Source organism: Tinamus guttatus, unplaced genomic scaffold (assembly GCF_059628265.1).
Source record: "Tinamus guttatus ecotype Peru unplaced genomic scaffold, ASM5962826v1 Tinamus_guttatus_pri_ptg000112l, whole genome shotgun sequence".
Lineage (NCBI taxonomy): Eukaryota > Metazoa > Chordata > Aves > Tinamiformes > Tinamidae > Tinamus > Tinamus guttatus.
In genome coordinates, this window is record NW_028288646.1 from 627,692 (window position 1) to 653,368 (window position 25,677).

Here is a 25,677-nt window from a genome sequence, read left to right on the forward strand (position 1 = left end):
GGACGTACAACTGGCTAAATGCGGCGATGGATACAGTAAATCAGGGTACAAAGTGAACCGTAATCGCAGTTTGCATGTAGGCTCAGACGTACAACGTAAGTCTTCCTTAAATCTTTTTTATTTTATTTTATTTTTTTGGAGTTGCTTAATTTCCATTCTGAAGCCATGCTGGGCCAAAAGGTGCAATTAGGTATGAAAATCAACGTGGAGCATAATAAGTAATCTCTGATATGAGGCTGAAAGTGATACTAGAATACAACAGAAGACAGAGACTATCAGCCACGTTATGGAAGATGAACTATAAATAAAAGCATATATAATTATTTTGAGAGAAAGACGCTGGATGGACTCTTTAATCAACTTTCTTAATAGAGAAGCAAGAGCTCTTCTGTTTTGTACGGCAAGCTATTTTAATACTGCTGTGTTTAAAATTGTGTGATTACAGTTACCAATAGCAATAAGACGTAGCTCCAGAGGGGAGTCCTAGTGGCTGCAAAAGTTTTTTTTTTCTCTCTCTCTCCTTTATTTCTCCAACATTTTTGCTCTCAAAAGCCTCAAGTCCACAGTCTCTGTCCTACACTTCGGGCTTGCTCTTCAGCTGGATTTTCGATGTGTGCTAACGCTGGGCTTCCTAGGGAACTGAAAACAAAACATTCCATCATTTGGAGTAATCTGGGTATGGCTTTTTACAGCACGTTAGCAGCAAAAATACAAGCAAGAAAATATTGTGTTTCACCAACTTCTGGCATGGACAGCTGAGGAATATAAAGCCCAATGGTGACAAAGGGTGATAATCTCCTGTTTTTCACTATTTATCTCACCAGTTTCCGACTTAGCAATGGATATTCTTTGTGATGAGGAGAGCTCTGTGAACCCAACTGCAAACTCCTTAATGCAACTAAATCTTGAGAGAAGACTCTACAAAGCTGTTAACGGACCTGCAGAGATTAATACTTCACATCTCTTTAACTTGACCGGGGACTCTGAAAACCTGACTAATCTTTCATGTGAAGATACCATGAGTCCACGGTGCTACTCTTCCCTGTTTCAGCTTTCGGAGAAAAACTGGCCAGCTTTGCTGACAGTGATAGTGATTGTTTTAACCATTGCTGGAAATATTCTTGTCATCATGGCTGTATCACTGGAGAAAAAGCTACAGAACGCCACTAACTATTTTCTAATGTCACTGGCAATAGCCGACATGCTGCTGGGTTTCCTCGTCATGCCTGTGTCAATGTTAACCATCCTGTACGGTGAGTATTACCTGTGTAATCTACTGCATGTATTAAGTAGCTTTAAGAATTGCATGCACATGCTGTTGCTGTTAATATTTCACTCTCTTACTACAGGGGCAATGTAATAGCTCCATATAAGGCTGAAATATATAGAATTGCTTTAATAGCAGAGTACTTGAATCTTTTCTTACTTTAAATTTCTAATTACAGACATTTTAAGCAATGTCCAGAATATTACTTTACTACTCTGATTCTCACAGAGTTGTCTCAAAATGCATTCAAAGATTCTCTGCTCTCTTGATTCTTTCAGTTTTGTCCCTTGCTAGTAATTTTCAATATTCCTAATGAGAATGTAATGCCCTGATAATTGCTTTGCTCTGCAAATATGCAGAGAAGTCCTAATGACTACCTTAGATTCAAAGTAAGCAGCACCTTAATTTTACTTAATGACATAATTCAAACTTAAATCATTCTCTTAACACAAATATTCTACTCAGGGAGCTACTTAGGAGAAGATGCAGGAATAAACATTTGAGGAGTTAAAAATGCATGGGAGTTAATTTTGGTAATATTTACACATGCAAAACTAAACCTCAGGTACAACTGCTTAAGGGAAGTTATTTAAGAATTAATTGAATTATGACTCACGGTTCGTACCCCTTTAGGCGATTTATAGCAGACCTTTTCTGTCATTGTCACCAAAATCAGTTGCAGCATATCTCACATATAGAGAAAAGCAGCAAGCTATGTGTTTGATAAAAATATTAGCAGGCTGTTATCACCCCTAAACTTCGAGAAATGAATTCTCCAGTGCCACAATTGAATTGCTACAGTTCAAGGAGAAGACAGGCAGTGTCATGAAGAAAGCCAGGTTCCCTGTGTGGACTTGTATAGCTTATAGGATCACTTTGGGACTAAAGCTGTGAGCGTGAGCTTGTAGCATTAGGGAGATTTCATCCAGAAAAATACAAGTTTATTTCCAGACATCCCTTTCAGTATTTCTGCACAGATTGCCCTCGATAGAATTTGCAAACTGCATTTCGTGCTGGTAATAGTAGAACTCTGCAATTTATTTTATTAGTGGTGCAGTGACCTTTGGTGGGAAATACAACACAAAATAGAGCCATAGGAGCAGAAATCATGCGATTTGTGAGATTAGCAAAAACACTTCCAAATCCTGGGTGATTCCCTGAGATATGCAACAGGGACTCCTGCTGGCCAGGCTCTGCTGCCGAGGAGAGCTGCCTGAAATCCCAATCCAGAAGTGACTGACACGCTGGAATGCGGAATTTCCGTCAGCAGCGAGGCAGGGCATGGCTGGGAAAGCCACATCTCCCCCTTAGCAGCTGCCAGTACAGAAGAGCAGCAGGTCACCAAAAGCTGCCAGGGAGGGAGTTTTGTCTCCTTTTTTTCCCCCTCCTTTTCCCCTGGCAAAGTCCTTGTGGGTAAGTCCGAGTGAAAAGCCAGACAGTGACAGGCGTCAGGCCACATCCCAGTGTGACACAGCACCACGTCATGTCATGTCCTGGCTGCAACCCAAGGCCTTCTTGCCCACATTGCTCTGCCAAGGTCCCCTGAGGACCATGCAGTGAGGGGTCCTCCCACCGCCCACCCTGCAGACCCTGCGTGTGGCATCATATGTGTTTCCTTGCATCAGAGAGCGAGTGGGTTTCCCCTCCATAAGCGCCATGTCCACCCATTCTAGGGAATCTGCTGGGGACACCTATTCTCACCCAGTGTCCCCTGAAGGGGACCGGTGACTAGATGGATGAAGGCTCTTTTTAGTGGTGCCCAGAGATAGGACAAGAGGGGAGGGACCCAAACTGCAACACCAGGAAGTTTGTATGAACATTAGGAAAAGCTTATGGACATAAGAAAAACCTCTTTACTCTGGGGATAAGAGAGCACTGGAACAGGAGAGACTGTGAATTCCTAGGGGAAACTTGAAAGCCACCTGGACAGGGTCTTGGGCAATGTGCTGTAGGTGACCCTGTTTGTGCAGGAGGAGTGGACTAGATATCCAGAGGTCCCTTCCAATCTCAACACTTCTGTGATTTTATTCTTCAGTTATGCTCGAAAGAGAGATAATTTATTGTTCTCTAAAGTCTTGCTGTTACCACTTCATGCCCAGACACATCTGCCCCAGTTCTGCTTGCCAGAACTGCAACTGTACCCTTTGGGTCAAGCAGGTTTCTCCATCCATCCACCAGCATTGATTTCCATTGCAAAAAATATAAAAGATACCCAACAACGCTCACCCCTGTCAGTCAAGATGGGTGATTTCAAGGAACAGAAAAGTCATGGAGAGTTCAGCAGTGATGTTGGTTCTCACTAAAGTAACTCTTGGGCAGCCGGAGGCCTGTGATTCCTGTATTAGAGATTTTTGCCACACTGGCTTAAGAACGTCATCCCACTGGCTTTTTGGATTATTGACAGAAACTGTCTAATTCCCTGCCGCTGTGCAAGGAAAGTGGAGCGGTTGCAGAGGGGTCAGGCATTTCAGAGCACTCCTGTCTAGCCACGTACTGACCCTAGGCATGGCCACATGTAAGGCACTTCTGCTGCAGGGAGATGATCCATGGGGCCTCCTCAGCAACCTTGAACCCCTTACAGACTCTTCACTCCTCTTTCTTCCTTGGCCATTTGCTCAGAAGATTTTCTCATACTTCTTTCTGCTAACAAGCAGCACCCTAGCATCCTGGCCAGCTTCACTTCTTTGCCTCCTCTCCTCAAAGTCCTCTTGAGAAAACATCCCTTCTTGTCTGCATGCTACCATCTGGCTACAACAGAAGCAAAAACTCTTCCCTCCATCCTAGGGACTCGCTGCCCTCTCCTCCTCCAGTCTCTCAGTCTCGAAATGCACTGACTGAGCACACAGATGCACATGCATCACTTTTCTGTTTTTGGATGGGGTCCCTCGCTTGAGTGCCCATGGACCACAGGAAATCCTGGACCTCACAAACCTTTCCCTGCCTACCAACTCCTTAAATTGCAGCCATGCCTTTCCTTGGATACATGGGAGGGTGAATTGGATGGTAGTCAGAGCTCAGCACATGGCAAATGTACCCTACATCACATGCCACAGACAACACTATCTGAAGGCTGTCATCTACACACTGCTTCACTATTTGTGCATCCACAGTTGGCTCTACTCATTCAGCTCCCCTTTCCACGGTCTCACTGCCTCCAAGGTAGCTTATCAGAGGGATGCTGTTTATCACTGTCCCAGCCAGGCTTGGAGTGAGGACAAATGATGAGAAGGACACACAAAAGGTCTTCCCAAAAGCTGCTAGGACAAGAGAATGCATGCATGTTGCTAAGTGCAAAAACACTTCATTTACGCTATTTACTCTCCAGCAGAAAACCTTTTTCTCTGCGTAAATTGGCCTGGCCTGACTGGGAGATGCTGCTGGCAAGACATGCCCCTGAATGCCAGTCCTCAGTTAACAGCACTCCAGAGACCAGATTCCCCATTGGAAGACTAGAAAACAGGAGAAAACATCTCCATAAATGCTGATGGACTTGTTAGGGCCAGCTCATATTACAGCAGTCCAAGAACATGGAGAAATAGGTCCCCCTGCGACTGGGATTGGATTTAATTAGACATGGGTCTCGCTGCTCTGCGTACCCATCTGCTGCTGTTTCTGCAAATCTTATCGCACCAAATCTCCAAAGGAGATGGGCAGTGAAAAAGTGCCCATGAAAAAATGGAAAAAATTAGTATGTTATCTCAGAGTCAGCTTTGGTGCTGCCCCATGCAGCACTGCTAACAGGCAGCCTGGGTGACATGCTCTAAATTAAGCCTGTACAGCTGCAAAACTTTCTCCAGGAGAATTTAGCAGTGGATTTAGCAGTGGGTTCCTGCAGACCTAGAAGGGAGGTCCTACAGGGCTCTGCTTAGCCCAGCTCCACTCGATACCATTCTAATCCAGCTGATGCAGAGAGGAAAAGCTTACATATTTTTTCAAAAGCACCAGGCTGAGAGAGCTTGTGAGCACTCAGTGGGACAGAATCAGTTCTGCCTACAGAGATCTGGACCCCTGAGGAGAAAGTCTGGGATGAGCTAAAGAAATGCAGAGAGGCTAAATGCAAAGACATCCACACAGCGGGAAGATATCAAACAAACGGCTAGAGGGGAAATTGATCCAAGCTGCAGGAACACAGAACAAAGTCTAGGGGGGCAAAATGGATCATAAACCATGTAACAATGGTATAATTCCTTTTTTATAGAAAAGGCCATCACCATACCAGGCTGTAGAAAGGCATTCCCTGTTAAACAGTGTTCTATCCCATTTAGCAGTCAGGAAGCTTTTGCAAAAGTACCAAGCTCCACTTTACTATAACCAAGATATAGATAAATTGAAGAGTTTCCAGGGCAGAGAAACAAGAAACACACAAGTTCTAAAAACATTGCCCATAAGCAAAAGATAACAAAATTGTCTTTGTTTAGTCTAGGAGATAAAACAAACAAACAAAAAATAAGGCAAAACATGATAAGCATCCTCCAGTAGCTCCCAGGAAGGATGGAAATCAATTATTCTTCATGACTAGTGAAAAGAACAAGGAGGAAAAAAGCTGTTTAGCTTGTAGCAAAGAAAATTTAGGTTGGGTATTGGTAAACACTAATGCTTTTGTTTTAGACTCTTCTTTCCAAAGGCGAAGACCATCTCTGTTAGCTGATGATATAGAGCAACCTTAATAAAGTGTGCTGTCAGTACCTGATGATAGGTGACAGAAATATCACCCGTATGCAACAAAATATATTTCTTTGGTATTCCTCCGTTGCCACTAAATCTAGAGTTTCTGCCTCAGATATCAGAAAGTTTTGCATATCAGGAGGTGTTAATAAGAGAGTAATCACACGAAAAAAATCTGAAAGAAAAGTGAGAACTTTAATGTTGACAATTATAAAATTGCTCATCTTTCTTTAGATTTGCTGCTAGAATGGTTAATTATGGCATCAAGCATTATTCACATAGAATCAAATGTATATATATATATAGCCTGCAGACTAGGAAAGAAGCTGAGATATCTCCAAAAGTGAAAGTTTAGAAGGTTATAAGTAAATGAAAAACATACAAAAGTCCCTTAACACAGGAAGTGTTAGGCAATTTATTTTAAAGACATCACTTACTGTAACCTCTTCCTGGAAGGATACAGGACAACTATAGGACAGCTATAGGACAACTGCCACCGGATATATGTCACATCTTTAGCTGATGACAACTTTCTCTTACACAGGATATACATGGCCTCTACCTACCAAGCTCTGTGCTGTTTGGATCTACTTGGACGTGCTTTTCTCCACTGCATCCATTATGCATCTCTGTGCCATCTCACTGGATCGCTATATTGCCATCCGAAACCCCATCCATCACAGCCGCTTTAACTCGAGGACCAAGGCTTTTGCAAAAATAATTGCTGTTTGGACCATATCAGTTGGTAAGTGAGGCAATATTTCAGCATGTAATTGCAGATTTCTAGCTTTTGAGAGGATCTGAAATATATATTGTAGCCTAAAATATATATTTTTTGCTGGTAGGATTTTGCTTACCACAGTCTAAGAAATGCTGTAATGTAGTAATTATGTAACAGAAAGCAACAGTGCCAATGGGATCTGGAGCAGAATGGAGCAGCACCATCACAGAAAGAATATACATCACTATTAGAATGACTGTGCTTGAGTTGGTTTTAAAGTTGTCTTTATTTCCTTTATTGATTATCCATCGTTACCTTAATATAGAAAAAGAAAAGAAATGATTGCAACTGAAAAAGGATTTCACCATTTTAAGTCAGTCGTTCCTAACTCTCATGAGGGTAATCTGCTTAAAGATGTCTCTTATTGGCAGATATTTTCTACATTTCTTTGGTGCACAGAGTAGGATATTTACCCCATCCCATTCAGGAGGCAGTAAATATTCTGGATATACCATGGATGAGAGAAGGACATTCAGAGCTGTAGCCTGACACCGGCGCTCCGCATCACTCCCTAGATGAATCTCTCCTTGCATTGGCTTGTAATTATGCTTGGAAGTATAACTTAGTAGCAGCATCTTTGGTCCAGAGCTGTTTTATAGCATGGAAAGTGGAAAAAGGTTGGTCTCTGATATCATCAGGGCTATGATTCCCAAAAACGATGAAAGCTCAGTCCCCTTCTGGCTCATCTGTTTTTGTTCAGCCCCTCTCTATCTGCAGCTCACTTCTTCAGAGGGAAGAGAAGTTCACTCTCTTGCCCTGAAAGAGATGACTGTCGACAGTGATTAAAGGTAATTAGCTGTTTCCTTGGCTAATATAAATTATCGTGAGCAGTAATTGCAGCCTTCTTTTTGAGGGAAGGAAAGGAGATGGGCCCTAATGCTGCCGCCTGCATGCCCCTTAGAGGCCTTCCCTGGCCCCCACTTGATCCTGGTCCAGAGTCTGAGAAAAAGCAGTCCAAGATATTTAAGGCTTAAAATAACTGTATCTTCCGCAGCGCAGAGAGAAATCGCAAGAGCCCATTCGCAGGCAGAGGACAGTTCTGCATGTTCTGCCACGGGGAACTGGCTGCGTTTAGGAGTGTTACGTGTGATTCAGGATGTAGATGTCTAACGCAGGCCAGATGAATTGCACCCTAAAAATACCTAGCCCTCTGTTAGCTATAAATGAAGCCTGAACGTCTTGCTTGGATGTAGATGTCTTCATTTGGATGAGATGAATCACACCTTATATTTCCACAGTCACTTTTTTTTTACTGAGCCAGTAAAAAATATATTACTTGCTCCGTCCAGTTTTTCCAGTCTAAGATCCCTCTACCTGCAAAAGTTTTCAGCATATTTTGCTTGTGGCATACAAATAGTCAAGCATTAATTAACTTACCATGTTCATCTGTGTCTGTGTGTGGCGCCTGAGGTAAGGGTACGTGAGATTACTCCATCTTTAGCCATTAATAAATTCACAGAGAGGTCAGAATTGCCATTCCAGAAGCAAACCAGTGTTCCACACAGCTCAGCATGTTACTTCCAATAGTGGCTCACCACCACAGTATCTAAATGATCTCGCTCCTAAAATGTATCCAGAAAAGATCATTCCTAAAGGCCCGTTAGTTAGAACACATTGCATGTCTGGAAGCAGGAGGGTTTAGTTCCTTGGTATCCTGATATTTAGTTTTAAAAGTTAGGAGTGTTCTTTGTAGGAACAACAAATAAAAATTAGCTATTGTAAAAGCATCTTCTATGCTCTCTAAAGACTTTTCTTCTACTAGCGATGAGCCAAGCTGCAGACATTATTTGTTATTACAGTGGCAAGGGATATCAACAAGGTCGCTCTTCATACAACTCTAAAAAACACAACTCTTCACCTTATTGGAAAGCACTTGAGTGTGACATCAGTGAAGAGGACAGAGTCCTGCTCTATTGTGGTTGGATAAGGACAAATACAAGGAAATGATGGATATTAGGTTGGCTCATAGGGTAAAATATGCCTCACTCGCATCAAATGTTGTCAAAACAGCAAGTATGTTAAATAATAGAAATAAATCTCAGCAATGTGCCCTTGGGAAGGAAGCACAGCTGGGCAGATCTGTATGGCAGCAAGGGGCGTTGAGAGATGAGCTGAAGGAAGGAGAGTCTATTCCCAGCCTAGCAACTGCGTCATGGATGATTTCTGGCAAATGTGATGTGCTTTGGAAGACAGACAGCAAATGCACAACAGGCTACATGAGCTGTCGAGATGCCCAGTGCTTGGCCAGATTGAGCTTGCACCATGCTATATTAAAGGAATAAAGGAAAATGCCAGTAGTATAAGGAATCCTGACAGCTCTGAGACCTCCTGTGTGACTTAGTGCCAATCTGTTATCATCCCTGTCCTTCTCATTTGCCACAGTCTGCACAATAGAGAGGAAATGGTTTCAGAAGAATGAGGTGCTTTATATATCATTTACTAATAGGAAATTGTCTCTGAACAAAGAGGTGCTTTATCTATCATTTACTAATCTCCAGGCTCTTGGTGCTGCTTATAGTAGCAGGACTATGAATTATTTAACTCTTTGCACTTTCACACAGCTACAGCTAGCACAGGCAGAGCCAGTGTCAGGCTGTGTGCCTTTGCACCCTCCTCTGTGCCTTTTCCAGTATTTCTACAACCTCTTTGAGACACAGTTTGTTACACTGGTGGCTTTAAGATGTGGTCACACTAAAAATTTGTGTGTCATAACTTTGTTTTGTCTTTTGTTATCAATTCCTATCTTTATAAGTCCTACTATTTTGTTTGTCTTCATGATCATCCCTGAACACTGTGCTGATATTTTCAGGTCAGTGATTCCAAAATTTCTTTCCTGAGCAGCAATTTGGCACACATAAGTAGGGTCATTCTCCACCACCCTAGACATATGTACTTTTTTTTTTTTTTTGGCTTCATAGCACAGAATTTTGCTTGCTCCTTTATTGCCCGTTAGCTGAGGTCTATGAGGACCTTCTACAATTCTCTTCAGTCAGCAGCTGCATGTTGTCAGCAGTTTTCCCCACCTCAGTTCCACCACCCATGCACACAGTTAACGACGGGCTGAACAGCCCTGCTGTAACACAAGGGGCTGTAGGACGCCACCAACCATAACCCTCATCACGAGATGAACCATTTAGTCCTGCTCTTTACCTCCTAGCATCTTTTTTTTTTTTTTTCCTGCAAAAGGATCTTTCTTCTTGGACCATTAGAGTCAAATTCTTTGATGAAGCCTTTGATGAAACAGGGCTGCCAGAGCTTTCTGGAAGCCCAGGAATATTGTATCAACTGGATCATCCTCATCCCCTTGCTCACTGCCTTCTCTGAGGAATTCGAGCTGATCTATAGGGAGCCTGGTTTCTTTGCAGAAGTTCTTCTAATGCCTACCATTCTACTAATGCCACTTTCATTAGGACTTCTACTAATTTACTTAGGTAATGATGCTTTTATTCACTAAATCCCTTTTATATTCATTGCATTTTAATTTTTTTCTTTTATTCACTTTTTTAATATTTTACTTTTATTCACTAATTTATGATTTTGTTAAATGAATTTAATTCAAACCCCATTCAGTCAGTGATCTTCCTTCTATTGGCTTCAGTGATGTGGGAAATATTTCAAACACAAATAACGTAAGAAAGAGCAGAAGTTGTCACTTCTGTAGCTTCTGAAATCTTGACTTTTTTAGTAAGAAAAATTGTGCTAACATTTATTTTTGCATTTACTGGATGCATTTAGCCAGCAGCCCTTCTTTTACTAGACCATGTAATGCCATAGGCAATTGGTTTAAAATGGATTCTAATTACTGTAACAGATTCTAATCGTGTCTTTAATTCTTAAATCATCCAGTACCGCAGTGGCTAGATAATTAGATTATCTGTAGCTGTTGAAAGCAAAAGCCCATTAAATCCTGAAAATTATTCCATTTGTTTTAAAGCACAGAGGTCATTACTGAGAACAGGTGTAAAAAAATAACATGCATTTTCCCTCCCTAGGAAAATTAGAGCTGAATTTATTCAATAGCATTTAGATGAAATCTATAGAATTGTAAGACTAAGCTGAAAACTACAGGAAAAGCCCTTTTGACTTCCAAGTGGGCCTAACAAATATACTGCTCTGTAAGAGCCAAAAATGCAGCATTCCTTCCCTCAAAAGTCCTCGAAAAAAGCTGCATAAAGGAGTTAAAGTCATGAATGCTAAGCCTTCATATATATCATTCTTCAGTCCTTATTTTCCTCTATTCCTCTGTTAATGGTCTAAGTCATGGAAAGTTTGATGAAGCACAAATCCTCTTAGCTGAGTTTTCTCTTATCATTTCTCGCTCAGCCTACACATCTGCTCTTTGCCTTCAGGCAGTCTCTGCTCTCCCCAGTCACTAACTTGGATTTATTCAGTGCTTTTCATGCAGAAGAAAGTCCAAAGTGGAGCTGCACGACCTAGTGTAGTATCTCCCACAACACATCTCCCCATAATTTTGTCTTTGCTCCAGAAGCATTAAAAAATCAGCTATTGTAGCATGCAAGCAGCATCCTCCAAAGTACAGAGCAAAAATGTTACCTGAAGGTGTATGAAACAAGTCCAGCACAACTTCTCCTCGCAAAAATTCACCAGTGGGAAGTTTTTATGCTGACACAGAGGGTTACCTTTTTTTCCTCTGGTGACATCTGCTGACACTGAGCAGCTTGAGCAGGGGGGTTGGACTAGATGATCTCTAAGAGGTCCCTTCCAACCTCAACCATTCTGTGATCTAGCTGTCCTGCAGGGTCAGGAGGGCCAGGGAGCAGCAAGGATGTGACAAGTAGAGCTATCGCGGTCTCCAGACTGTGGTTTGCCAACAGCTTTGGGCTCTTTTGGCCTAGTAGCCACTTAGTTCTGTCCAGGACAGCCTTCATTTGAAATTCATTTTACCGTTTTCGAAAGCCACGAACAGCCAAGAGTCTGCATGATGGGATCCACCGTTTCCTCCACTGCTTCTGTATGGCTTGCTTATTATCTTGCCAATTCATTCAAGTCTAATGGAGGGAGATTTTGGCTTAGGAGAAGACCACTTAAAAAATGGAATGTATTGCCAAAATATGTAAAATTGCAAATAACTAAACACAATGCTGTTCTCCCATAGCAAGGACTTAAAGGTGTGCACTTAAATTTGGAAGTGCTGGAGCCAATCTTGAAATATCTGCTACAATACACTCCTGGAGTCATTGCCTTTGCTTCCATTTCTTCTAACTTTTGGAAACTTGGTTTTACATTCTTAGCACTGTTCATCACTCTCCTAGTTAACATTTCAAATTTTTTATACACTTATGAAAGCATTTCCCAGAGAGCGCCCCTCTTTTTAGGTGGAGGATCTAAAGGGCAAAAAGGGTATTTTTTGTTTATGAACAATCCCCTGGGACTGCCCATATGTGGGTGTAGATAACACCATAAAAATAAAATGTCAAAGGCATTGTCAAAAACTGTCTATGACAAAAAAAAAATTCTAAGTACAATATTAGTTTCATCAGCATCTCACAGAACCAGGATCTTTGTTATTGTATTATTTTACAGAGGCACAATCTGAAGCTCACTAGTCAGCAGTAGTTATGCCAGCAGAGAGCTCCTTTCCTTACTAACGACTCCACCAGAATTGACAAATAATTAGTTAGCAAGCACTTCATTTACAAGCTGTCTCAGAGAAGTTAACATTACCAAATGTTGTGCTGCCAATTTCTGAGTTGGTCTAAATAAGACAGAGACATATACAATTACTTTGCTTGTAGATGTAAATTATTCTCCCATTTCCCATGCATCAGAATCCTCTCCTTGACTGCTCTTCCCAGAAGAGTAAACACATCTCATCCACCAGACCAACAGTTTACCACAGACACCTTCCTCTCATAACCCTGTAGGTTAAAATAGCTTGCATTCTGGAGTGTTTTATGTTTTCTTCACTATCTAAAAAGGAGGTGCTACTGACCTGATGCTTTTTTTTTTTTTTTTTTTTTAATGCTCAAAGGAGAGATAGTGACTGGATCACTTTTGAAAATTTCAAAATTGAAAACAGAGAAATAAAGAAACACCATAAAAACCCATAGGGCAAAATTTTCAGACCAGACACACAGTTAGCAACCTGGCAGACTTCTGCACAGGAGAGAATTTATTCTACAAGCACATATGTTTTGTTAGATACAGAATAATTACTATGTATAAATTTGCCATTTGGCTCATGTAATTACTTGATTATCAGTAGGAGATGGGATCTTTTACCTTTGCAAAGAGCACACATACATTTTGCGTGATCCTCTTTTGCAAGAAACATTCTCCTTTATAACCAGAAAAAGGAACAAGGACTGGTCACAACATTAATGTGTGACTTTTCTTTCTGCTTTGCTTTATTTTTAAGGGGAAACTTTTAAACTGTAGAGCTGTTTATGTTAATAGCATAGCTTAAATAGAGGAAGGAACCTGCTTAATCGAGGAACTGATGAGAGAATTTGTTCGTTGTCTTCTTTTTTCTTTCTTTTTTTTTTAATTTCCTTTGCTTTGAAGACCACAGGCACCATGTTCTTCTTCACATTCAAACTACTGGCAAACAACCTTTAAGTACAATAGAGTTAGACTGTTCCTATAATCAGGGGTCTTTGAATGGATAAGTAACTATTCTCGGTTTGCAATAAGCCCTATAATCAGCAAGTCTCTCTTTGCAGGATACTTCAGAATAAGTGTAATATAAGGAAAAAGGCAAGGCAGATTCAGTACAAAGCCTATTGTGAGTTATTCATCCTTCTGTATACTATTTGGTGTATCTGACAGAAAGTGCATTACGTGTGGGAATCCAGAACGGGCATCTCTGGAGTGGGAAGGACAGGCCTAGGTCCCACTGCAGGACAGTCTGACTGCAGAAAGTGCTAAGTGAGGGGTTACAAGATGCAGGAAGGACACATTCACAGGCCTGCTCTGATCTTCTTTTTCCAGCAGATCTCTGCAATGGTATTTAGCCAAAAGTGGATCCAATATTGACTGAGGAATTACTTGAGCATCTATAATCAGAGTAGCTGGGATTTCTGCGTAGCAGAAGCTACATGCAATATAAATGAGCAGAAAAGAAAATCCACAAGGCATCATGTTGGGATGTCAGCTCTACACTGAAATTGCACTTAATCACCTTATAAATTAAAAATTGTGCTGTTAAAGTAGCACTGTAGTGCATAAGGAAATAATGTCTAGAACAAAGAAATTTTAAGTCATTTAAAAAATGTATAGAATTTCACAGCTTTTTATGTATTTTAAAGAATTAAACTTTATTAAAGCCAGGTTCTATATTAAAGTCAGTTTTCCTAACATTAAAAAGAGAAATGTATTGTAGCATTTCTCCTTTTAAATGAAATCCATTAATTTAGCCCAATTAACATGAACATTGCAAGCAATCAAACGTCAGGCTGCAATTACCTTTCCCCATGCACTTCCTGGCCCGTGTTGTTGGCACCATTTCTAAGCTGAACACACTGCAGCCAGCAAGTCACTGGTTTTGTCAGAGCCGAGGCAATATATTCCTAATTACCTACAGCAAATTTAGAAATGCTTGCCAGCTAATTTTTACCAAGTCCTCTGGAGTCACTGATGGAAACCAACCTGTCAAACTCCTATCACTTCCTCAAAGCAGGTTGAGAGGCATCGTGATAAAGGCTCTGGTTTCCAACTGATCGAAGTTGGAGCTGCATATCTCATAGGATCCAGCCCAGCGTTTATGCTGCAAGTCATACCCACTAGGAAGTTTTGTTCCCTTTTGGCAGAAAATAACCCTCATTATGATTTTTTATTTGATCTGAGCTTTGAAATGTCAAACTGACAGCTACTGCCAGGATCATAAGCTGAGCTGAACTTTGAGTCAACCTAGTTAAATAGTGTGTTGTTTTATGTGTCTCCTGCACTAAGCAAGCAGCATAACTTTCTCCTTACATCAATGTGCCTGGAAGTTTTAAGTTCAGTGTTCCCAGGGTGAAGCAACCACCACCCAGCAAACCACTGCAGGACATGAGCAGGTCTTTTCAGCATGCACCATAGCCACTTCTTGTAGTAATTCATGTATTTATTTTTCATTTTAAAGGTGGTTTATGACATTTAGCAGAATGATAAACTTAGAGATTATGGTAGAACACCTACATAGGAACATATAAATGGGAAATATAGGTAGATGGAATATATCACCTTTTATGGGCTCATTAACACTGATATGTTCTAAATGTGACTAGGGTGGAAGCAGATTTGAAGAAAAAGGGCAATGCAATCAATGTGAAGGGCATTACCAATTGCATAGACAGAGAAGCAAGAAATACTGTATCCCAAGCCGTTACATGCAGACCAGTACAAGTCAGTGATCTGCTTCACTTCCCGATTTTCCTTCCAAATTACATACTGTGGTGGCACACCTGCCCAAATAACTGCCCAACCATTGGTGCAATTCCCTTGTATAACTAGAAAAAGTTGATCTTCGGTGAATCTCAACCTCCTCAAGCAACCACAGAATGAAGCAAAGGGAGAAGGGACAGTTGCTCAGATCAACATGGGATACAGACACAGCAGAGCAAGCAATACCTGTGAGGTGCAGACCCAGGCTCTGGGCAAGTAGCAAGCAGAAGAAAACAACATGTCTTAGCATGCAGTCCAGAAAGTCCAGAAGAATGATGGGGTTGGATTTGTTTTTCTTAGGGATGAAGCAAGGTATGTAATAGTTATTTTCAGCCACCCGTTAAACCTCAGGACTGCACAATGAGATCAGATGGTTCTGCTAGAGAAACTGCAGACAGGAAATTTCTATTCAGTTCAGTAGAGGATTAAGCCACAGCTAAGTAAGTTACGAGTATTTAACAAATCATACAAAACAGTAATTAAAAGCCCAGAAGCGTAAAAACTGGGAGGGCAGAGGATCTTGGCATTTAAGCTGCTCCAGGAGCCACTGCATTATTGGCTTATAATACTGAAATATCTCAGAACTATCCATAATTTGAAGCTAATTGCTGTTATTTTTTTTTTTATGAAACAGTATTGTGCACTTGGCCTGTATAATATATAACAAGTCAGCCCTGAGGAGCTTTCAGGAGCTTCACGGCTAGAAAGTCAGACCAATAATGTGCGATTCAGGAAGATCCAGATACAAACTTATTGTGTTTCTTTCTCTCTTGAAGCACAATTATACCCAAATCTATTCTCCTAGGGGCCTGAACAGTGCATATTGCAGGAAGGCGCCTGATGTGAAAGACAAAAGAGTCAATAGCTAAAATAAGAGAAATACCACAAATAACTAGAGTTTATCCCACTTAGATGTTCTTTCCCTTTTGAAATTGCAACATGTTTTGCCTAAGGCTGTGATTACTACAAATTTGTAGCTTCCTTCAAGCAGAAATTAAACTGATACTACAAGGAATTTAAAAACACCAATACAATTTAAATAATATTAGCTGAGTACACAGAAATAAAAGGATGTTTGACCTGCTCTGATGCATTTTAGTGAACAAAGAAATAGCTTTTTTTTCCCCCATCAATAAGCTTTCAGTAAAATGTGTAGCACCTTTTCCCTTTGTGGAGAGTTAGGTTGGTGGCCTACAACACATCTTGAAAATTTTCAAGTTACATACTCAGTTCTTTATGTCAAGATCAGTCACTTCTAATCCCTTCTAATCACCATGGATGAAATAGCTACATAGCCATCATTATCCTACATCTCCTACAGGAAAATATTAAGCTGAGCTCCCTCCTGTCAGGAGGATGGCTATCCTGGCTATCACAGACTTCAGGGCCTCTGAGGCAGCCTCTCCACAAACAAGCCAGTTCCTTGTCCTCCTGTTCATGTTCAGCCAGAGACCTCAACGCTCTTTATTTTTTTTTTTTCCAGGTCACAACCTCCTCAAAGATCAGATCTCTTGTAAATTGCTATTGTAAATGTTATTGCAAATAAATCACAGGGTGGTAACAATTACAATACTGTTACATTAGAAACACCTCCAACCCGGATGTTAGCAGGGAAAACCTTAGTGATGGCTTCAGATCCCAAAAGCACAGCTCATAGCTTGATTATTTAGAAGTATCAGCAGCTTTTTTCCAGCACATATGTGCGCATGTGGCCATGTGAATGAAACCAGTGCGTATCCTCAGCCCTGCTTCTTTTTAACATGACATCTTGTGGCATCTGGGTGCCCCTGAGCCAAACAGATGTAGAGCATCCATACTATTTTATTTTTCTTTATATTTCACACTCTGTTTAAAAATGTACCTAAGGTCACAAGCTGTTCTCTTTTCTTCAGCCACATTACAGTGAGGAAGAAGCCAGGCTAACAAACTCGCCTGAGTAAGTGCCAATGAGAAACATTAGCCTGGTGCCTGACGCAGGTGTAACTTAGCCCAGAGGCCTTGTTATTTCCCTCTTCTTGTATGATTTATAGTGACTTGTATTTGCAAAGTAAGCAGTACAAGGCAAAACGATTTACGTTTTTATCTAAACATTGACATACTCATCGAGTATTGGCCTTCATAATATTCAGAATCAGATGGTGACATGGAGAGTTAAAGAAGATCCATTGAATTCATGGAAAATCTGCGGAAGAATCCAGGTGTGTAAGATGCACTGCTTTATCCTATCATCGAACTATGTACAAATTTATTTATCAGTTAGTTCAGTACTTATTTACTCAGGAAAAGTTCAGTGTCTCAAGACACAAACACACAGAAGTACACAAGCAGCTGGAATTCAAGTGTACACGTCACCTCAAAAGCAAAGTCCTTATGTAAGAAGGGAGGCTCTTCACCTCCTGGTGAGTGTCCCGGCCTCTGCCCAGCTGTGCGGACACCGGCTGCCTTCTCTCCTCCTCGTCCTGCTTCGCAGTGTTGCTCAGCGTCACCTTTGTGCTGTTGACCCACCCAAGTGTGGGCAGCTGGGGGGCTTGAAGTGCCTCAGAAAGCCCCCTTGCTTATGAATCACTAGACCACTCACCAGTTTTGTTCATCAAGGCCTCCCTTCTGCTCACTGCAGCCTGAAGGAGGCAAGGGAGCCCATGTAGGCAAACCTGTGCTGGCTCTAACCTAACAAACTTGTTAGCAAGAGTCTGTATTTCATCTTGCTCAGTGAAAATCCCAGGGGTCCTAGGTTTTACTGCAGACATGGATGCTGTAATCTGAAATCTCCAGTGCCTAAATCCTTTCTCAAACCTAATTCTTTAGGGCACTTATAAATCTTACTTTCTTATTTTATAGCAATTTAGTTGCTATAGACTTTGATATGCATGTATTAGTCTCCTTAGTGACAGGACAATCATACTGCCCAAGGGCATAACCATGTCTTTTGACCTGAGATAGCCATGAGAAGCCAATAAGCTCTTATTAGTACATGCAATTATCCAAAATGAAGGTGTCAAGAGGATGGGGCCAGACTATTTTCAGTGCTGGCCCGAGGCAGGACAAGAGGCAATGGCCACACACTGAAGCAAAGGAAACTCCATCTGAACACAAGGTAAAATCTTGGCTATGAGGGTGACAGAGCCCTGGAACAGGCTGCCCAGAGAGGTTGTGGAGTCTTCTTCTCTGGAGATCTTCAAAACCCGCCTGGATGCCACCCTGTGCCACGTGCTCTGGGTGTCCCTGCTGGAGCAGGGGGGTTGGACTAGATGATCTCTAGAGGTCCCTTCCAACATTAACCCTTCTTTGATCTGTGAAGTTACTCTCACAGACTTGCAGATTTTGTGCAGAGAGATCTCTGCACTAGGAAGAAACAGTCTTCAGGTCTGCAACTAAAAATGACAAACGTATAAGGTAGCCACAGAAACTTCTCTGATTTTGTTTTTCTAAAGTGATAATAGACTATTTAGGGCATTATTACAAATGCTTACAATATTTACAATATTCTCAGATGAAAAGAACAGGTATTATCTCCTACTAGACTAAATAAACCACTTTCTAAAAAAAGTTCTGAGCTGCCAGAAGCAAAGGTATTTCAAAAATCATATAATAATCTGAGTAGTAGCTGAGATTCTCTATACAAAGTTAAGCGTAAAGCAGTTTTGCTTCTCAGCAGTACACGTGTGACCAAATAAAATGTTCCAAGATAAAGCTTGCAAGAAAGCAAGATGTGTGCACATCTGTGAATAGAAAAAATAAACTTGGCATATAGAGAGTCATAAGGAAAATAGTCTCCACGTGAAGGAGAGAAAAGGTGCTGAATTTTGTTGACAAACTGTAATGATGTTTTTAAAAGGAGTTTCCTATCCCTTGGACATTCATTAAGATAAATAGTAGTTCTCATTTGTATTCATCAAATCAGAGTGAAAGCACATGACTTGTCAGTTCTGCTTTGAAGAGGATTTCTTGTAAGAATCCTCGACTTCTCCAGTTTACTCCCTCCTTTTTTTGATCCCAGGTAGCTCATATTTGCCAGTCTTTGGGGCATACCGTAAATTCTGGCTTTGATTCATCAATAGCCTCAGCAGCTCAAGGCAGCCACAAACCCAGTTTACCTCTCCAGTTAAAATGATTTTATGGCTGCTGTGTATCCCTGATGATTTGCAAGCCAGCAATGTGTACCATTAAATCAACCTTTGTCAGTATTACTGGGCCTTTCACCTTCATGTGAAAGAAACACATGAAGGATGTGATTGCTTTAGCTCTGAACCTTTGGGGCTTTCAAGAGCACTCTGTCATTCAGAAACTGTGCCCATATGGTGGAGGCTTAATGCAGGATTTATCACTGATCTTTATTATTTGGGTTCTGTTTTGTGGTCTATTAGAAGTGCTCAGAGTTTGAAACAGCCACCTGCGTATAAATCAAGCTATACAAATAAATCACTGTATATACTGGAGGAATATAATATTTAGAATTTGTCTGGGAGGGAAAATGTTGTGGTATAAGTGTGAGTGTCAACTGGAAATGCAGTGGCTGATGCCCTCAGTGCTTGACTCCCGTTTTGTGCTGAGTGCTTCCCCGTGCCTCATCTTTTTGGCTTGGAAGCTGAAAAGCACTCAGGATATTTTCTGGAGCGACACTGAGTTTTTGAGAAGTAGTGTGGGAAGTAATACAGGGAAGCAGTGTGGAATAGCTATTCTGCAATAGCCCTTCCAAGCTGTCTCCCCACATCTAGTATTTGCATGTAATCCATTTCTCAAATACCTGCTTGCCTTCGTCCGATAGCAGTGAATAAGCCTTTTGTATGAGGCTGATTTTCTGCTCTTGGCATGGCACAGCTATAAAACATGATAAAAAGCTGATAGCTTACACATGCTAACCACAGGGTCATTGCCAAGCCATGATGAATGTGAGTCAGCTTCATGTGGCTTGTTCCTGAGGAATATTCACTTAGCATGGAATCTGGTTACCCAATTTAGGTCCAATCTATATTGCATGGCAATTAATAGGAACACTTCTATTGATTTTACTGGACTTTTGCTCAAGGAAAATAGCAGCACTTGTGTGATGCAATCTATAGTGACAGTCCTGTTTTTTTTCTGAAGATAAAGTAATAATTTTGCTCTAAAAGTTACTTGGCTTCTCAACTATATTTGGATCAGTCTTAGTGCTAATAAAAAAGCGTCATTAAGCTGCCTGAGCAAAATATGGTGCCTGGAAAAATTAGGGATATTTATACCATAAACATATGGCCCAAGCATGCTCCAGTCATCAAGCATGAATCCCTCTCAAGTTTGCACGGTGTAAATCCCCATGCAGGCCAGGATTTTAGGTGAAGGTTAAAAGTGATCTGAGCAAAGGCCTGACCCTACAACTCTCATTAGTGCAAACTGATGCATGCAGCTTAACTGCAGTATAGACGGGCAATAAGCCCATCCCATCGACCATTACATATTCCACCTGGTATTGCAGGACCATGTGGTATAAGCATTGTGTGCAGACCCACTGGCCATATCCTGAAATATAAGCTGAAATGCAGCCTCAAATAAGGCTGCAACCTATTCTCCCACAGAATATGGGGATTTTCAGCAAAGCCACACACCCTGCAGCAGCTTGGCTGGATGCTGAGGACAGGCTGGGGTGTACAGGGGACTCCAGCCTGCTCTGAGACCCTCCCCTGCAGACATAGTGCTCTGGTGACCTTGGTCTGCAGGAGGCTGCTCACTGCTGTGACCCACAAGACGGCAGATCTCAGTTCTAAGCTCTCCTCAACACTTGTTTCTTTGTAGCCTGAATTTGTGGTTCTTTAGGGAAGTGCAGTGCTGCCTATCTGTTTGCTCAGGCTGTTCCTCTGGGGAGGGGTGAAGGAGAATGGTTATTTTTAATGCAACCTTTGTCAACTCCTTTATTTTAAATATGACTTTAATATTTTTAATATGAGGCTAAATGCATGATGCATCAAAACACATTTTTTCGTGTATCAGTGAAGGCATGAATACAGCTTAGATGAGGACTTTTTGTAATCTCTGTCTAGAGTATGAGTTTCATCTTATGTAAACCTAACTAACATGTGGGTGACTTTCTTAGCCACGTATGATGCCTCTTAAAAATCCCATCAGAACAGTGAATTGGAGCTTCACATGGCAGCGCCTTTATTGCCAGGTTAAACACGGTGACCGTTGAGTTTGGTCTGGTCTCTGTGCCCTTAATAGGACTTGCCATCCATATGCTGCTATAAGTCAGAAACCAGGTGTTAGAGGGACAAATTGTTTTCTTCTTCTTCTTTTTTTTTTTTTTTGAGAAAATAAGTTTAGTCTCAGTTGAGGTAAGAAAAGGGAGACTTAGACTTGGGCTGGAAGCTAATTCATGCCATGCAGGAACACCACAGTATCATTTGGGCGATCTTCTCCATAAGCTGAACAGAGACATATACATGGACATACACAAAATAGCTACCAGTGTTCTCTCTTATCAAACTATGTTATCTCTGGTATATTGAAGCTGTACATAGGCCAGCTACCTAAGGCTGGACATTTTGTTGTCTTGAATGGTCATTCAGAAAAACATGAAATGACAAGAGCTTCTGCATTTGTTAAAGGAGTCATGAAGGGATGTGAAAACTCTGCTTGCAAACGGCAGCTCATTTCCATTCCATCACTTTTTAAAGCCAGAAATCTGGATTTAAGACGTCAGTTCTCCAGAAGTTGCCAACAACAAAACAAAACCGATGGAGAACTGCTGCCTCTATCTTCAGTGAGGAGCTGTAACTGACTTTGGCCTTTTACTTGCAAAAGCTCACAATTATGCTAAAATGTTCCTCTTTCCAATGCTGCTGACTTTCCTCCCATGACTCCTGGTGCAGCTGAATGACAAGGTCTGTAGCAATGAAAGGCATCTTTTTAGTCTGTCAATACCATTGTTTATTTTATCTCTGCAGCTCACACTAGGTCCTTGAGTGAAGGGAAAAAACAGTGCTGGTTTATCTACACAGGGCAGAACCGGATGGCAAACTTGTGGTACTGCTCTGACTTGTGCTGTATTTCCATGTAGCTGAAGCCAAATGCTGGGAGGTACTGGGTGCCTCCAGTATTCCTTCCACTCATCCACAAAAGCAAAGGAAATTCAAAGTGTTCCCAGTTGCCTGGAAATGTTCAGCATCTGCTGTCATCTCCAATTACTTGGCCTTGGCCGGGCAATGCAGCTCTTTCAGCTGACGTCACTCCCTGCACTGTCAGGCAGATTGACTCAGGGCCTACAGTCGTTGAGAGTTTCTGTCAGCTTGACTGAGGAGCTGCCACCCTGCATGATTTTGCACCTCGCACACCGGCTTTTCCTACTCTAAGTTCACGTATTCAGGCTTGCGCAGCCTTGGAACAGAAATAGAAAGAGCAATGCCGCAGGCTACATCCATTGGCTTCTGCCCTGGGCAGATAAGGACGGTGCTCTTGTAATTGGCCCAAGGCATTACAATGACTCAGTGTGGACAAAATAAGCTACAGTGTTACAAAAACAAAGGGCCTTGCCAAAGCTCCAAAAGCACTGCAAGAATGGAAAATTGAAAAAAATATATATTATTTTAGTATTATTGTTGCTATTATTACTATTGATTTGTACTGTGTGTCTGGATCCTAGAGCTCCTCTCCAGAACTGGGCACTGTTATGCTGGGCATGGTACATGTGTGAAATGAAGGGACAGCCTATGCTTTAAGCACTGGAGTGAGAGGAAGGAAAGGGAGGTGAGGGAGAGGGTAGGTGCCAGGAAGCTGCTGACGTTGAGAGGATGAGTTTCAGAACTCATGCCCTAAACCAAGGACTTGTTGGGCACGTAGGGGACAGGACAGGGCCCATTAATGTCATGAGAGGGCCCATTAATGTCATGAGAGGAAACAACTGAGTGGGTTTGAATCGGGCGGAGCAGTCCAAGGTGAATGCACGTGATCACCTCGCCTGCTGAACGCGACCACGCAAGAACATACGATGTGTTTCAAGGAAGATACAGTCTGTAGTGCTGCTGTGCCTTGGGAATCATGGAGTTGTGGATGCAGAACTTGGGAGTCATGCATTGAGGGAGCAGCTTATATCGATTGTCAGCAGTGTAAAGGGACATTCACCATCCGGGGTGGGGGGGGGGGTGAACCTAAGCTCAGGCTGTCTCATAAGGCGTCCCACTGTGTTTAATCTGGCCACATCTTTTCCATGTTTCTATGCAAAGCTTTTCTTGTTTTGTTTTATTTTGTTTTGTTTTGCATTTAGGCTGTGTCAACTATATGGACATTACAGGGTAAAAAGAAAAACATCCAGTGGAAGATCACTGTCAGACCTGCTAAAAAATGTCTATTTCATCCTAGAATAGCTCAGTATTTCACAGTCTAGTCAGAAATCATTACCCAGAACACTTGAAATCTTCTAATGAAAAATGAAGGCCACTTTTAACAGTTGAGAGCCAATATGAGAAAAAAAAAAAAAAAAAAAAAGGAGATTTCAACTTGACAACAACCAACAAAAGCCTCTGCCAAAGTGGCAGGGAGCAAGGAGGAATTCTGGAAATCATTACAAGTGGGGTCAAGACCAAAGAACATGAGACTTTGGGCTTTGCTGCTATCGGATATTACGTGGCAGTTTCATGGAAATGTATTCCCGTGTGGCTGAGTTTTTCTGAAGAATAGAGGGTATCCAGATTAAAATAATTGCACCATCCCTTTAGTGACCTCAGTGCTGCTTTTCCCCTATCCTTCTTGGCTGGGAACCTGAAAAGATTATTCAGTTCCTTACAAATGCCAGAGCCCAGCAGAACCCAGCAGACCATAGATTAGTTTACAAAATGTCACAGGGCATCCTTTCTTACTGTAGTCCCAGTAAAAAATGGGATTAACATCCCGTAAATCCCACAAAACAGGATTAACATCATGTTGCTAATGAAACATGAGGTACAATATTATCCTCACTATGCAGTTTCAGCTTGCTTTGAGAACTCTATCAATCTTGGTTGTAATTTCTCGGTTTTAGATTATGTCCTCATGAACTAACTACTCATCATTCATTCTTTGCGAAATGATCTGTGTACAGCTCACAGATCATTTTGTTTTTGTTCTTTCCCTTGGAGGCTGGAAGTGGAATTTATTGTTGCTGTGTTTAACGTTCTCTTTCTCTAACCTACCCTCAGGTGTCTCCATGCCTGTACCTGTCTTTGGCCTACAAGATGATTCCAAAGTGTTTAAGAATGGCAGCTGCCTACTTGCAGATGAGAATTTTGTTCTAATAGGCTCTTTTGTGGCATTCTTCATACCTCTAACCATCATGGTAGTCACCTATTTTTTAACTATCAAGTCGCTACAGAAGGAGGCTACCTTATGTGTGAATGACCTTGGCCCAAAGACCAAGCTCGCTTCATTTAGCTTCCTCCCTCAGAGCTCCCTGTCTTCAGAGAAACTCTTCCAGCGGTCTCTGAACAGAGACGTGGGGCTTTCTGGCAGGAGAACAATGCAATCCATCAGCAACGAGCAGAAGGCTTCCAAGGTTCTTGGCATCGTCTTCTTTCTGTTTGTTGTGATGTGGTGCCCGTTTTTCATCACCAATGTGATGGCCGTAATTTGCAAGGAGTCATGCAATGAAGAAGTCATCGGAGGACTACTTAATGTATTTGTCTGGATTGGCTACCTTTCTTCCGCTGTCAACCCACTCGTGTACACACTGTTCAACAAAACCTACCGCTCCGCTTTCTCTCGTTACATTCAGTGTCGCTACAAGGAGGAGAAGAAACCTTTCCAGTTGATCTTGGTGAACACTATCCCAGCACTTGCATATAATTCCAGCCAGCTGCAGCTAGCACAGATGAAGAGTTTGAAAAAAGAGGCAAAAATGATGGCTAAGGATTATTCAATGGTTACAATCGGAATTCGTCACTTAGATGGTCCCTCAAAGGGAAGCATCAGCCCAGGGAATGAGAAGGTTAGTGGTGTGTGACTCTGCTAGCCTGGTGGCATCTGCCATGAGAAAGCAGAGCATCTACACTGAAAACTTCACCTTGCTGTGAGAGGCTGTGGTAGCTTAGGAAAACTAGCCCTGATCAAGAGACCCTCCGACAGCATCACACGCGCCTCATCTCATCCTGTTGATGAAAAGCAGGGTTGAAATGGTATCAAATGTGCAATTTTTTTTCATACAGTACTTTGGCTGTTTTAAGCACAGGCTTTATTAAACTTATTTTTTTAATATTCTAAAGGATATATTTCTTAAAGAAAAAAAATGCAATTTCTGGTATTATAACATGGGCTGTGAAGAAATCTACGTATTTCTTTTTGCAATGAAAGCTAAGCTGTTCTTCGGTTGCCTCGCGAAGTAGGTTCCAACTAGTTTGTCTTGCTATATGGAATTTTGTTATCAATTACCAAATGAGCACTTTATGGAATTTTAAATAAAATGATGCTTTACTTACTAATATATATATTTAAAATAAATTTTGAAACATTAAAGAAAAGTCTATTAAAACCTGTATAGATCAGTTATATAGAAATTTTGGTAACAAGGTTTTTATGGGTATATTTTCCTCTGAATGACCGTTCTGAAATGTTGCTGGGCTTTTCTGCCATTTGTTCTGCA

General features: G+C 41.5%; 1 protein-coding gene across 1 annotated transcript; it reads left to right on the forward strand.

Moving 5' to 3' along the window:
• The first annotated feature begins 144 nt into the window (after nt 1-144).
• On the forward strand, nt 145-25,160 carry HTR2A (5-hydroxytryptamine receptor 2A). The gene is made up of 3 exons (XM_010218995.2): nt 145-1,253; nt 6,477-6,677; nt 24,242-25,160. Exons 1-3 carry the CDS (start codon nt 839-841, stop codon nt 25,039-25,041), a joined length of 1,416 nt encoding a protein of 471 aa, XP_010217297.2. The 5' UTR covers nt 145-838; the 3' UTR covers nt 25,042-25,160.
• The last annotated feature ends 517 nt before the right edge of the window (nt 25,161-25,677 follow it).

Bases quoted from the DNA above. Each gene is read 5' to 3' on its own strand.
- HTR2A (XM_010218995.2), top strand. From the start codon at position 839: ATGGATATTCTTTGTGATGAGGAGAGCTCTGTGAACCCAACTGCAAAC. The intron at 1,254-6,476 runs GTGAGTATTACC...TCTCTTACACAG, and splicing joins AATGTTAACCATCCTGTACG to GATATACATGGCCTCTACCT. The intron at 6,678-24,241 runs GTAAGTGAGGCA...ACCTACCCTCAG, and splicing joins TGTTTGGACCATATCAGTTG to GTGTCTCCATGCCTGTACCT.